Here is a 14,350-nt window from a genome sequence, read left to right as displayed (position 1 = left end):
CTATTCATATACAATTCTATTCATACACGATTCTGTCGATTTGAATTGAAGAGCGTTAGGTTGAGATTAGCCTATTCATTCGTGCCATTAACACATCAACCCATTAATGCTAAATAAACAGGCATGTTGGGTACGAATTCACCTTTTCAATACTTTAAAGCTCGTTGAGGTGTACTTCGTTAGTGGATCAATTTATTATTATTGTTAATATAAGACTCGCTTGTCCATGCTTTTGTTCGCCTATGCATGTTGATGCGTGAAACAAGTTCTTGAACATGCTATACGCAAAAATGTCATATCATCCTAATAATTAGACATGTCATGTTTGGGTTTCAAGAGTAATAAGTTGTCGTGTTCAATTAGACAAATTTCTGTGATTTTTATAATATGGCTCGGCACTGTTGATGGTTATGGCATGGAAAAGGAAATTGCTCCCCGCCTTAGTTTCACCCTTGGTCACAAACCAAATTGACCATTTTTCTGCCCAAGCTGGCTTACATCATAACTAATATGACCCTTTATTTTTATAGATTAATACCACAAAAAACTCCAAACTGATACTCCCGCAACAAATTCATCATAAATTAATTTTTTTACAATCAAAAACCCAAAAATAGTACACATGTGACAAATTTACCCCGAACTAATTTATTTACCACAAAAAACCTTAAACTGATATATTTGCAACAAATTTACCCTCCGTTAAATTGAATTAATACCACGAAAAATCACAAACTAGTACACATGAGGATAAAACCCCAAACTTATATACTAGTCAACTGCCACACGCCATTCAATTCAGAAAATTAAAAGTAAAATTTAATGGAAACTAAAAGAAGGTAAATTTGTCATAATTGTACTAGTTTAGGGTTTTTGATAATCAAAAAATTAGTTTATGATAAATTTCTCACAAGTGTACCAACTTAGGGTTTTTCGTAGTATTAACCCTATTTAATTATTTTTTATTTTTTTTGAGCAAGGATGAAGGGAATTTGCAAGACTAATTTATTTGCATTCTAAAGGATTAATTGATTAAAACTAAATGTTTTCTTAGACGAAAGTTTCATCGCATGAATAGAAATGAGTATTTTGTCATGAATAGAATCTTTCCCACACATTCTTCCGCTGAGAAGGCAAAGACACTGTTCTTCTATTCTTCATTTGAAAAGCTTCATATTCTTCCTCATTTTCTGATTTTGTTAAAAAGAATCACAACTACAAGCTACAAGACCTTTTATCAAGAAGTTATGCGATTCACCGGCGAAGATTTCGCAAATTTACAACGAGCACGTGTATGGGCATGATACCATCAATTGGCTAAAACTAAGAGCTAATCTTACTGAAAAATCAGACCCAATGTGATCCCAAACCCAAAATGTAATCAGAAAGAGAAGCATTATGGATCTGCAAAAATCCACACAGACCAGTCCTAACAAAATGCTCATGAAGGAAAATTGCTCTCGCAAAACCAGAGACAGTAATAAGAATTTGAATACTCAGCACCAATTTTGCTGATGAAAATTAGAGGGAGAGGAGAGAGTAAAAAGTGGGGGAAAAGAGCTCAGCCAATTTGTTTCCACTAGAAAATTGAAGTGATCCATGTGTAGCTTCATGTCTTCACATCCACGTTGACTTTGAGGGAGTTGGGATCACCAGCAGATCCCACAACAGCTCAGATACACTTTTCAAACTCTCTTTAATGCAGACATCACCAAAATGGGTCAAAAGTCAATTCTCTCAGTCCAGACATTACCTTTGAATGGAGAGTGCAACCACTTCCGACGTCGGTAGCCTCTAAACAATTATTGAAGACAGAAGTTGAAGGGAGGATCTCAATTGAGATAGTCAGCTCAATGATTTTTCCATTCTTTTTCTTTTTGTTTCATATTTTTAGTGAGAAATCTCACAATTATTTCATGTAGAGTGACAACTATAACAAGTAGTAGCACATTCCCACAAACCTTTATCAGAACAAGAGAGCAAGCATTTCGTTGGTCAGACGCTATCTTGCAAATAAGCAGATAAGAAAACTGCCAATGCGAGGACTGAGAGACCTAGTAGAGGACCTGCTGGGGTCAGTTTTCGTGTAGCCGCCAAGCGTATACCTGAAACAGCAAAAGAAGAGGGACAAAATTACAGCACCGAGAGGACAAGCAGGAAATGAGGAGCCTCGGCCTTCAACATAAGTCTGTATATTATAAGCAACTAGCCAGATAACTACATGAGCCGAATGCAAAATCAAAATGCAGGGTAAGGGAATCGTAGCGTTTGGAGCTTACCAAACACGGACGAGAAAAGAAAGGCACCGCCAAATCCAAGTGAGTAACCAATTGATTTCGTCTCTGGTGCTTGCATAAGATAGAAAGCCTGCATGAGAAACAACATAAGATGTATTGTTTTTAATTAGTCACATCAGTTAGTGACTATCAAGGACTTAGATGAAGAGTTTCGAAAGGCACTATTAACTGGATTTCTATTTCCGCTCATTCAGACATCAAGAAGGTATTCAAATGACGGGCTATCAGTGTTGCTATCGTCCTTTTAGTCAGTCCCCTAATGCATGTGAAGCAAGAAAGCCACACATTAAAGTACATGTGACGTGCATATTTGGTTTCTCTGAGAAGGTTTTCTTAAGTAGTAAAGCTTTAGGACAAGGTCTTTGCCGGGACAAGGGCTAGAACAAGGGGAAGTAAGACAGAATTGAAGTGGCACTAGAGAAACTTCAGAGTTCACCAGATATCCTTAATTTCTTCAGAATTATAGAGAATCAATGCAATGCAATTTTACTAATTCTACTCCTAAGGCTAGAGCACATATCAGACAGCGTGCTGCCAAGAAACCATTGTAGCTTAAGCCTTATTGAGCCGTCTTCTTGGTGAAATTAGAATTTATTGATGACAGCCTCACGAACAATAAAATAATGTAACAGAAATAAAGTAAAAGAGGCACTGCTTAGGGGACTTTCCTCAAAACCCTTTCCTTCAGGCATCTAAAAAATTGCACATGTTATGCATTAATTTGCAGTTCAGCCATACAACTTATTTAAAAAATGAAAAATTTCACACAAGCTTAAACTGAAAAAGGAAGAGAATGGCAACCTTTTCCTTCACCATAATACTAAAATTGTTCCAAATGAATCCTCATATAAAAGAGGAATAAATTCGAATGTTGTGAAAGCTGTGAAGAAGAACTCCTATCATTAGTTCTCCATAGAATTAAGATGCAACCTTTCACTTCTCCTCCAAACTACAACCTAAGTAAACTAGTTCTGCAGAATGCTCCAGAATCTCAGAGTGAACTCTGTAGCGTTTCAAACTATTTAAAGGCAAGGTTAACAAGATAACTACAGAAGAACTGAAAAGGTACTCTTCTAGAGAGTAGTCAATTGCATCCAACAGTGGTAATGTGTAATCATAATTAATGATATCTCATTGACCACCAAGTTCATCACAAAGGATTTGTGTGGGTGTGTCTTTAAAACCACAAGAGCAGGACCAACCTAGCTTAAATGACTAGCAAATACCTCTATTACCAGTGAATCAGACAGAAGTACATAAACAAACTAAATAAAGAAGGACATCGGTAACCATATTAAACGTGAACAGAATCTAATCTGAAGTGAATTGAGACAGATCTAGTGCCTGAAAATCCTGAAGCATGGAGTTTGATCATTCGATGTATGCAGCCAGTAGACTCTTCCTTTGAAAGCTAATGGCCAAAGGGCAATTTTTCCAGAATAAGTATATGGTGCAGGATATTGTTTTTGTTTGATGACAGAGACAAATCGCATGAAAGTTAGACAGCAACTTTTGATCCCTCGATAACTTTAAAAGCAGTTGATCAGTCTCTCCTCCAAAGAGGCACTGAGTCTCATAAAAATTTTTAAATTCTTCTTCATACTCTAATTACTATTAAAAATCAGAGCTAGATTTTCTATTGCTTCTCCAAACCTTGATTTTCTATGGGGAAATAACATCCACTTGTTTCTGCGAATATCTCATGCTACCCAGATATAAGTTTGATGCCCAAATGCGAAATTCACTCTGCTAATATATCTACTATGCAATAACAATCCATCATTCAGAGGTAAACATGGATACATCTTAGGTTCTGATATTGGACAGACAAACAAAGTGGGTGAAAATAGCACCTGCAGGAGAAAATTTTTGAAGGGATTGAGCAGCTAATGCTTGCTGAATAACAACGTCATTGGACCAAAAAAAGTTCAAAAGGGAAAAGCAGTTGACGCTGATGCAAAACTAGGTTAATCGACAAGACTGCACTCCTTCAATGTTTATCCAAATGTTTCGGGGGGCTGGGGTAGGCCATAGAACACCAGGTACTCGATGAAGTGCAATTTCACCCAACAAAATGTTCAGGATTTTTCCTTACTCACCCCCAATCCCACCCTTAAAATTCTGTCTCCGCCATTGTCTCCCTATATGTCCATAACATACACCCACAATTGCTACTTTCTAGCAGGACTGCCAAGTCCCCTCAAGGTTTCAGATCCTCCTCTGAACAAAACTACATGAACGGGATCAACCCTTCTTTTGTGGGATTCCCTTAACCAAGTCCCACTTTCTACTCTAGAATGATACCAAGAAGCCCCAGAGAAGTACCAAATCTCTTCTTTCACTTTCATAGCAGGACATTTGGTCCATCGTGTCTTTAAGTAGCTAAACATCACAAATTTATCCAGAAAAGGAGGAAAGAATTCGAAAATTCAACAAAACAGATAAATTAGAGATAATTCCACTCACAGTGGCCATTAGAACTGCCCCAGTGCACCCTCCAGCAAGTGAGCCCTTGCTTCCTGACCTGCTAACTGCACCCACAAATTTCCCCAAACTTCACTTCTCATCGCAAACACGTCATCACTTATATCACCATTAAACTACCCATCAAAAGAACAAAAATAAAAAGGTGCATATCGGAATCAACGTGAACGAGCAATTGCCAAAGAAGAGAAGAGATTTGAGTACAGGCAAAGAGGCCGCCGCCGAGAAGAAGAGACCCGTAAACGGCGGAGGTGACGGGAGCGAGGTCACCCAGCTGGGCCTTGCACCGGAAACGGCGTCGCCCGTGGCCGGGCAATTCGCTCAGCCTCAGCCCCGAGCCGACGCCAGGCCTCCGCCCCAGCGGTGCCGCAGCGCGACCATCGAGACGGCAGGCGGCAGGGCGATCGGGGCGACGGTGGTTCGAGCGGCGGGAGCGTGGGACGACTGGTGGCGGTTCGAGCGGGAATGCAGGCGGCGACAGCGAGAATGACATCTTCTTCTGGTTCGGACACTGCCGGAGGAAGCGAGGCGAAAGGGAGGGATGCTGAGGAAGATAAACGGGTGTATAATCGGTGGATGACGACGGGGAAAATTCCAAGAATCCTCGCGAACGAGTGTGTCTGCGTCTCAATGCTTCACTTCGACGTGAATTTTTCTGACCGGATCAGAGTCGGTTAGGGTGCGAATGATAACCATTCTGCTCAGAAATCAAATTCTTGCCAGAAATTGATTTCCGGAGAAAAAATCTGTTTGGTAAAACATGATTAATTCTGCTCTAGAAATTGATTTCTGGAACAGAAATCTGTTTTGATTTGTTGATATTTTTTGCACCTAAAAAAATTTAAATTTTACTCAAAGTAGGTGGTCACATGTATTATAAGCCATTCTGTAAAGTTTTGAAATTTTTGATTTTTTTTAATTTTTTTGGGCACCTACAAAAATTTAAATTTCACTCAAAATGAGTGCCAACAGGTATTCTAAGCCATTTTGTGAAGTTTTGAATTTTTTTATTTTTTTTTTTTTGGCACCTCAAAAATTTAAATTTTACTCAAAGTGGTGGCTACAGATATTTTAAGCTATTCTCGTGAAGTTTTGAAATTTTTTTTTTTTTAGCACCTCAAAAATTTAAATTTCACTTCAAGTGGATGGCCGGGTATTTTAAGCCATTTTGTGAAGTTTTGAAAATTTTTATTTTTTTTTTTTTTTATTTTTTTGGCACCTCAAAAAATTTAAATTTCACTCAAAGTAGGTGGCCACATGTATTTTAAGCCATTTTGTGAAGTTTTGAAATTTTTGATTTTTTTTTGGCACCTCAAAAAAATTAAATTTCACTCAAAGTGGGTGGCCACATGTGTTTTAAGCTATTCTGTGAAGTTTTAAAAATTTTTATTTTTTTTTATTTTAAAAAAAAATTTACCAAATTTCATATTTTCCTAAAATTTGATTTTTTTTTGGCACTGGAAATTTTTATGAATTTTTCTAGAATTTTTCAATTTTTATGCATTTTCTGAAAAAAAAATTGTGAGAAAATAGGGAGAATGCATTCCGGAATCAAGAAGTAACTTCTTTTTTTCTTGCCAAAAACTCATTCTGGAATCAAAAATGCATTCTGGAATCAAGAATGCATTCTGAAATCAAGTATTTTTAACAAACGCATTTTTATTCCAGAATGCAAAAATCAATCCAGAATGCATTCCGGAAATTTTTTAACAAATGCCGTTCTGTTCCGGAATGCATTCTATGCGCACCCTTAGAAACCTATGGAAACTGGGAAGGGCAATTGGATCCTCTCCCTAGTTGGGTCTTGCGACGACAAAATCTCTAGACTTGGGAGTACTTTGTTTAGGCAAAACCGCAACCTAGTACGATGTTCAAAATTGCAAACACCGGATCACAAAAGTGGGTGTTGGCCTAGTGGTAAAAGCAGGTTATATAATAAATGAATTATATATACGTCACTTTCAATTTGAAGAGTTTATGAAAATATAAAGACTAAAATAAATGGGTCTAAATGGTTTGGGATTGAGTTTGAAACCCATTTCCGACCCATTAGGCTCACATTCATTTTCTCCCTCTTTAGCCTTATAAAAAAAAATTTAAGTCGAAATTAGAATTATTCTTTCTTTTTCTTCTTTTATTTCTTTTTTCTCCTTCTTCATCGACCAATGGCTAGCCAAGCGACGGCCGGCGATCGGCCAAAGGCGAGGGATGAGCTCGCCAAAGGCTAGCGAAGCTCGAGCTTGCTAGCCTTGGGTGAGTTCAACCTCGTCGGATCTAATGAGGCTCTACTTGTCGGAATCGACCGAGCTCGAGTCTCGCCTGAGGTCGGCGAAGCTTGCCGGCCTCCGGTGAGCTTGTTCCTTGCCTATGGCCGATCGCGCGACCACCAACCGAAAATGAAAGTAAAAAGAAGAAGAAAAGAAGAGAAAAATAAAATAATTAAAATTCAATTTTTAAAAAAATAAAAAGAAGAACAAAAAATTGTTAAAAAGAGTGCAAGAAAGAAATACCAAACGACGGAAAATATTTTCTAGTTAATTTTCAGCTTTCAACCAAACACCAGAAATATTGTTATTTTTCATTGGAAAACATTTTCTAGAAATGTCACATTTTCCGCAAAACAAACGTAACCTCAATTTATAAAAAATTATAAAAATTGTCCATAAGATTTGTATTGCATGGAAATATTTTAGCAATATAATTTTTTTTTAAATCATAAGAAACAATTTTTCCTATATTGAGTTAAATATGGAAGTGTTCTAGTAATATAAGTTGGGTAGGGTATGAATTTGGTATGGGTCAAGAAATTTACATTACGAATAAATTGATCAATTTGGATTAGATCATTTATGACTCGACTCTACCCGTTTGACGAGTCTATAAAACGGTCACTTGCTTTTTCTTTTTTAACAGGATCACGAGTTCGATTCAAGTCGTAAGTGAAGACTGTAACAACGGACCTTGCCAACTTCGAACCTCTGAGTCGCAAACGGTGCGAAATAAATATGACTCGAACCGAACATTATACAAAGGCTACATGATCCTTACGAAGACAACCAGAGGGATTTGCTAATATGCGAGCCGACCTTTCCACCCTTAAAATATTAATTATAAATGAACACATGGTATGCGTTGGTCTATGATGAAAAATGTGACAGGCCCATGAACTTCCACCAGTTTAGCCAACAAGGCTGCGAATGGTAACCATTCTGTTTCTCTATTTCTGTTCCAGAAATAGGTTTGGAACAGAAATCTGTTTGGTAACGAAATTCCAATTTCTATTTCTGGAATAAATTTTTGTTCCAGAAATAGGTTTGGAACAGAAATCAGAAGTTAAAATTTTTAGGTCTGTTTAGTAACGTTTGTTTTTTTGTTTTTCTGTTCTTTTGTTCCGACAGAAAAGAAGCAAATCCGTTTAGTAAAAAAATCTATTTTTTTGTTTCTCGCTCCAAAAAAGTGTTCGAAATAGATTTGGAAGAAACAAGAAGCAAAAAAATATGCTTCTCGTTTACGGAACAAGAAAAAGAAACGATTTTTTTCTAGAATTCTCTAAAAATAAGAAACAATCCATCGGCCGCAATCCGCCCACCGCCGCCTCTCACCGTCCTTCGCCGCCACCTACCCCGCCTTCGCCGCCACCGCCGCCGCCCGCCGGCCCAACGCCCGCGCCGCGCTCCCGCCCGCCGCCGCCTCTTGTCATCGACCATCGTTCTCCACCGCTCGACGCTTGCGATCACCCACCACCGGTCACCGTCCTTGGCCGCCGCTGGCCACCCACCACCGGTCACCGTCCTCCGCTACCGTCACCACCGCCCGATGCCACCGTGCTCCACTACCTCCCATCGCCGGCCGCCATCCTCTGCCGCCGCCGACCACCGTCCTCCGCCCCCCACCGCCCCCCACCGCCACCCGCCGTCCTCCGCCGGTAGCCTAGAAGGGAGAAACTCGTCCATGGAATAGAAATGGATCATTCGCACCTAAACGCGTTTCTATTCTTTTTCTATTTCGGGAATAGAAATTTTGTGTAGTTACTAAACGCTATTTTTGGTCGAAATGTTCCAAGAAATAGAAATAGAAAAAACTATTTCTGATAAAAAATTGTTTCTAGGAACAGAAACGTTGCTATGCAGACCCTTAGCTTCTCTATTTCTGGAACAGAAATGAGAAACAAAGTTTTTTTGTTCTTCTTATCACTTTCCCTCACTACTAGCCATTTGCTCACCCGCCGCCCATCGCCGGCCGCCGTCGCCCACCGACCGCCGCTACCCGTCGCTGGTCGCCGCCGCCGACCACCGTCTCTTGCCGCCGCCTACCCTCCTCCCCCTACCGGCAGCCTACGGTCGCCACCCACCACCAACCACCATCTCTCGCTGCCACCCGCCTCCCACCCCCGGCCTCCCTCCTTCAGCCACCGCCGCCCGCCTTTGGCCTCCGCCCACCTCCCACCGCCGGCCACCGTGGGCCGCCGGCCGCCACCGTCTCCTGCCGCCACCCGCCTTCCACTCACGGCCTCTCTCCTCCCGCCACCGCCGCCCACCTCTCTCCTCCCGCCACCGCCGGCCGTCGTCCACCGGCCACCATCTCCCACCATTGATCGCCCTCCTCCCACCGCCGCCCGCCGTGGGCCGCCGCCCGCCGTCCACCGACCACGATCTCTCGCCAGCCGCCGTGGGCTGCCGTCCACCGGCCACCGTCTCCCGTCGCCGGTCGCCCTCTTTTAAACGCCACCCACCTCCCATCGCCGGCCACCGTTGGCTACCGCCTGCCGTCCATCGGCCACCATCTCCTACCGTCGGCCATCGTCCTCCCGCTGCCGCCCGCCTCCCACCACCGGCCACCGTCTCCCGCCGCCACCCGCCCTCCTCCCGCCACCATCCACCGCCCGCCGACCACCCGAGAAGAAGAAATTTTGTGCCGTTATCAAACAAATTTCTGTTTCTGGAACAGAAATTTTGTGTCGTTATCAAACGTATTTTTTTGCTAAGAAACTCCTCCAGAAACAGAAATACAAAAATCAATTTCTGGCCAGAAATTGATTTCTGAAACAGAATGGTTACCATTCGCAGCCCAACTCTCTGTCTCTCCACACACATCTTTTCCCCTCTGTCCACATCGCTAAAGTAATGGCCGCCACTATCTTCTTCACTCATTTTCGCCCCTCTCTCTCCACGTGCTTTGCACTTAGCTCGAATGATCGGAAAAAGTCTTTCCTATAAAAACTTATAAATACATCATTCAAATTTCGACAAAAAGCCATAAAAAAATCCCAAATCATACGCATTATGACACATTTACTCTAAATTTTTTTATGACACCAAAATTCTCAAATTTGTACTCGTGTAACACATTTACCCACGTGGCTACATGGACAAACGGTTAAAAATATAATTATATGAACGTCATAAAGTAAACAGTGTTGACATGACACCCACGTGACTTAAGTAAAATAAAAATAACGTTGTTTTGGCCGAAAAATCATTTAGTGGATCCTTGACGGAATAGTATTTCATAAGAAAAAGTTTAGAGTAAATGTATCACAGTATACATAACTTAGGGATGTCACAGCGGGTCTAATTTGATATTTTTAGTGGCTTTTTCCTTTCCAATTTAAAAAAATTGTAAAAAATCGTATGTAAATTTACATGTCAATATAATTATGTTTGTTAAAGGGTTTCGAGTATTCCATAGTAAGAAAAAAAAGGTCAAAATGCACATGTCACGTAACAAAAGAGAAGCTTTCCATCAGAACGAAGAGGAGACCGCCGGTCAACCGGCAACAGCTTCAAAACTTAGTATTAGAAAAATAAGACATTATTTAGTGTTTGCCCATTAAATTGTCTAGATACGTTCTTTCCCATTCCATTCTCTCGCTTGCATCTAAAATTTTTTTTGGAAGATAACAATATGTTAAGTTGAATTGGTCTCGCTCTTATAATACATTTACTTGGTTCTTCAGTTATTCAGAATAAGAACATCACAACTTCACAAGCGCTGCAACTTTTTTTATTTATTACTTGAGCGCCACATTTGTTAAAAATCGTTTATTGAAGTATTGTCGGCGATTTGTGTGGCGTTAATTTAACATAAACCGTATGATGTGGCTCGCTGGCAAAATGAGTCATTAAAATATTGCACAAACGACCCATTTGTTTGTCCCTAATTAAAAAAATTGGGGCTAAATTAGATGTGTTTTCAAACCCTAATCCCAGTTCCTCGAGTTGGGGAAAAAAATATGTGAAGGGAGAAGCGGTTTTAAATCTGTGAAAGGGAAGCAGCTCACTATTTGTGCAAGAGAAGCGGCTCCTGATTTGTGAACATTATTTTTATGGGAAAATGATACAAACAGTCCCTGAACTTTAACTCAATGTACAATTTGATTCTTGAATTTTTAATTTGTTCAATATAGTCCCTAAACTTTTACCCAATATTCAATGTGGTCCATGAACTTTCAATTTGTTCAATGTGATTCTTGAACTTTTGGTACATGTTCAATATAATCCCTGAATTTTATAAATTCAAGTTTAGAGACTATATTGTACATTTTCATATAGTTCAGGGACTAAATTGAACATGTACCAAAAGTTCAGATACCACATTCAACAAATTGAAAATTCATGGATTACATTGGGCCCAATTCCCTAAAAAACCCCCAACTTTAGCCTTTGTCCCAATTATATCCCAAACTTTTTTTTGTCTCATAAAAAACCTCAAACTTTTACTTTTGTCCCAAATCTACCCAGTTAACTTTTCGTCCAATTTTTTAATATTATTTTTTATTTTTTCGAATTTTTTTATTTTTTCTTTTCTTTTCTTTTTCCTTTCCTTTTCTTTTTTTTTTTGTTTCACCTTCTGGCCTGCGCGGCTCGGCCCCGCCGGCCGCTGGCGAGGCTCGGCCCCCCCGGCGTTGGGCGAGGCCGACTTCACCAATAGCCGGCGGGGCTGAGCCTCGCCGGTGGTGGTGAGGCTCGGCCATGCCGGCCGGGGCGAGGCTCGGCCTCGCGTGGATTCTTTGGGCGAGCCGACCTCTCCAGCGGCCGGCGGGGCCGACCTCGCCAATAGCCGGTGGGGTCGGCCTCGCCAAAGGCCGGCGTGGCCGAGTTCTCGCCAGATCTGGCGAGGCTTGGCCCCGCCGCACCGGCGCGAGTCGGCTCGCCCGCCAAGAACGGCGAGGTCGGCCGAGGTTGAACCGCCGTTGCTAGGCGAGGCCGACCTCGCCCGGATCTGGCGAGAACTCGGCCACGCCGGCCGCGGCAGCGGCTCGGCCCGCGGCGTTGGGCTCGGCCGACCTCGCCAATAGCCGGCAGGCCGAGCCTCGCCGTGGCCGGCGGGAGGCGCTCTCGGCCCGCCGGGGCGCGAGGTCGGCCTCGCCTAGCAACGGCAAGCGAGCCTCGCCGGCGGCGGCGGCGAGCCTCGCCGGCGGCAGCCGAGCCTCGCCGGCCACGAGGCTCGCCTGCCATTGGCGAGGCGGCCTCGCCCAACGCCGGCGGGCCGAGCCTCTCCGGCCGGCCGGCGGGGCCAAGCCTCTCCAGGCCCGGGGCCGAGCCTCGCCGCCCCACCTCGGCGGTCGCCGACCAATGACCTACCAAAAGGTGAAACAAAAAAGAAAGAAAAGGAAAGGAAAAAGAAAAGAAAAAAAAATAAAATAAAATTCGAAAACATAAAAAATAATATTAAAAAATTGGACGAAAAGTTAACTGGGTAGATTTGGGACAAAAGTAAAAGTTTGGGGTTTTTTATGAGACAAAAAAAAGTTTGGGATATAATTGGGACAAAGGCTAAAGTTGGGGGTTTTTTAGGGAATTGGGCTGATTACATTGAATATTGGATTAAAGTTCGGGACTACATTGAACAAATTAAAAGTTCAAGAACCAAATTGCATACTGGATCAAAGTTCAGGGACCGTTTGTGTCATTATCCCTATTTTTATTGAAGCAATTGCATGAACACTTACATTGAAGCGACTCCCGTTTGGCTATAAAAAAATTCAACCGAGACAATTGCACCAGAACCAAAGCAGCTTTCTCATCTTCGACCCTTAAATTTCAAACGTTTAAACTTGCATATTTGTTTTTTTTAAATAATTTTAGATAGTTCTTTAAGGGTGCGTTTGATTCAGCTTTTCTAAATGCTAGGATATTTTAGCAAGCCTTCCCAAGGGGCTTTCAGCCAAATGCCGGCATTGGAAAAACTGAAAGCCCAATGCTGGTAGCATTGCGCTTACAGAATTTGGCCGAATGCCGAAACTAGTTTTTTCTTTCCAAAACCATCCTCACCAATTCTTTAATTTTTCAATTTTACCCCTCGTTGTTACTGTTCATCACCTTTGCACGAGGGCAGTTGGCGAGGAGCTAACGAGGTTGCGCGACCCAGGCGACCGTTGCTTAAGGTCGCACAACTGCCTAAGTGATGGTGGCCTAGGTCGCGTGACCCCAAGTAGCCGGTTGCACAACGGCCGCTGACACCAAATCGGCTCACCGACGACTTTAGCCTTTCACCGGAGCAGGCGAAGGGTTTGATTTTTTTAATAAAAAAAGAAAAATTAAACTCAAAAGCCCTTTGCAAAATTTTTTTTTATCAAATACTATTTAGGCCAAAATAGCTTTACAAAAGATTTTTTACCAAACGCAATTTACATTTCCCCCAAGGGGTTTTAGGCCAAAGGCATTTGTATTTCCCAAAAGCCCATTTGCAAAGCCAAACCAAATGCAAAGTACTGTAGCCTGTTCGAGCCAATTTAGGTCAAAGCATTTTCGACTCTAAAATGTGGATCAACCTGAATGAAAACTTTAAGCACCATAAAGACTTAGCCGGGTCTTACTCGGGCTCAAAAAGCGAGGAGGCGATCGGGATTTCAGCCCTTCCGGGTTCTTTTTTGCACACTCGGCATCCACCGCTTTTGCCCCTCTCATGACCCACCATTTCGAGATCCATTCGTAGTATTATCACTAACTAATCAAGTTTTTTTTTTATTACCGCAACCCTCCAACGATATATAAATGCACATGCTTTAACAAACGAGAATGTTCGACTAATCTAATAAGGTACCACATCAAGATATCATGTAGAATAAGGATAACATACTTACCTTATCCACACAGTGATATCTAAAACTATTCTGAATCCCACCAAATTCTTTTTCCCACACTTTGCTTATCGCGGAATCCTTGCGGGAATCTCACACGCACATGCATGTACATAGCCCATGTGGGAATTCAAAGAAGGAAGTCACAGAAGAGGACGGACGCATCCGCACGCACGTAGGAACTGCTGGCTTTGATCTGTTGACCAGCGACGGGGGACGTCGATTAGAGAAAACTAACATCAGTCGCTATCGCAATAACCCTAAAAAGAGAAACGAAAAGCAACGTTGCTTTTGCAACTGATTGAAGTTATCATTTCATGGCCATGATGGCTACTGCTACTGGTTAAGAACGTGGAGGAAAGTTGCAGAGTCGCCATCATCATTTGCTCCCCCGATGCAACCCCCAAAATGAATGCAAACCAATAAAAATGGGTGATAAAGATTCAAAAGAAAAAGACAACCAAAGCAGAAACGGAGGAGGAGGAGC

The 14,350-nt window shown here is 41.9% G+C and overlaps 1 protein-coding gene across 2 annotated transcripts; it reads right to left on the bottom strand.

The window, feature by feature from the left end:
- Positions 1 to 1,359: 1,359 nt before the first annotated feature.
- LOC115675450 (protein FATTY ACID EXPORT 4, chloroplastic) lies at positions 1,360 to 5,434 on the bottom strand. Of its 2 annotated transcripts, XM_030598107.2 has the most exons (5): positions 4,986 to 5,434; positions 4,764 to 4,828; positions 2,280 to 2,367; positions 1,962 to 2,105; positions 1,360 to 1,794 (listed from the first exon to the last, which is right to left on the bottom strand). In XM_030598107.2, the coding sequence occupies exons 1-4, from the start codon at positions 5,272 to 5,274 to the stop codon at positions 1,996 to 1,998; spliced, it is 552 nt and encodes a 183-aa protein (XP_030453967.1). In that variant the 5' UTR covers positions 5,275 to 5,434; the 3' UTR covers positions 1,360 to 1,794; positions 1,962 to 1,995. The 2 variants fall into 2 exon arrangements, with proteins under 2 accessions (XP_030453967.1, XP_030453964.1); XM_030598104.2 differs by having other exon boundaries at positions 1,360 to 2,105; positions 4,986 to 5,433.
- Between the last annotated feature and the right edge of the window lie 8,916 nt (positions 5,435 to 14,350).

Source organism: Syzygium oleosum, unplaced genomic scaffold (assembly GCF_021117445.2).
Source record: "Syzygium oleosum isolate NSW1041296 unplaced genomic scaffold, Sole_v2.1 Sole_v2.15, whole genome shotgun sequence".
NCBI classification, from domain to species: Eukaryota; Viridiplantae; Streptophyta; class Magnoliopsida; order Myrtales; family Myrtaceae; genus Syzygium; species Syzygium oleosum.
Note: the sequence above shows the minus strand (reverse complement) of the source record. Positions and strands in the feature narration are given on the sequence as shown.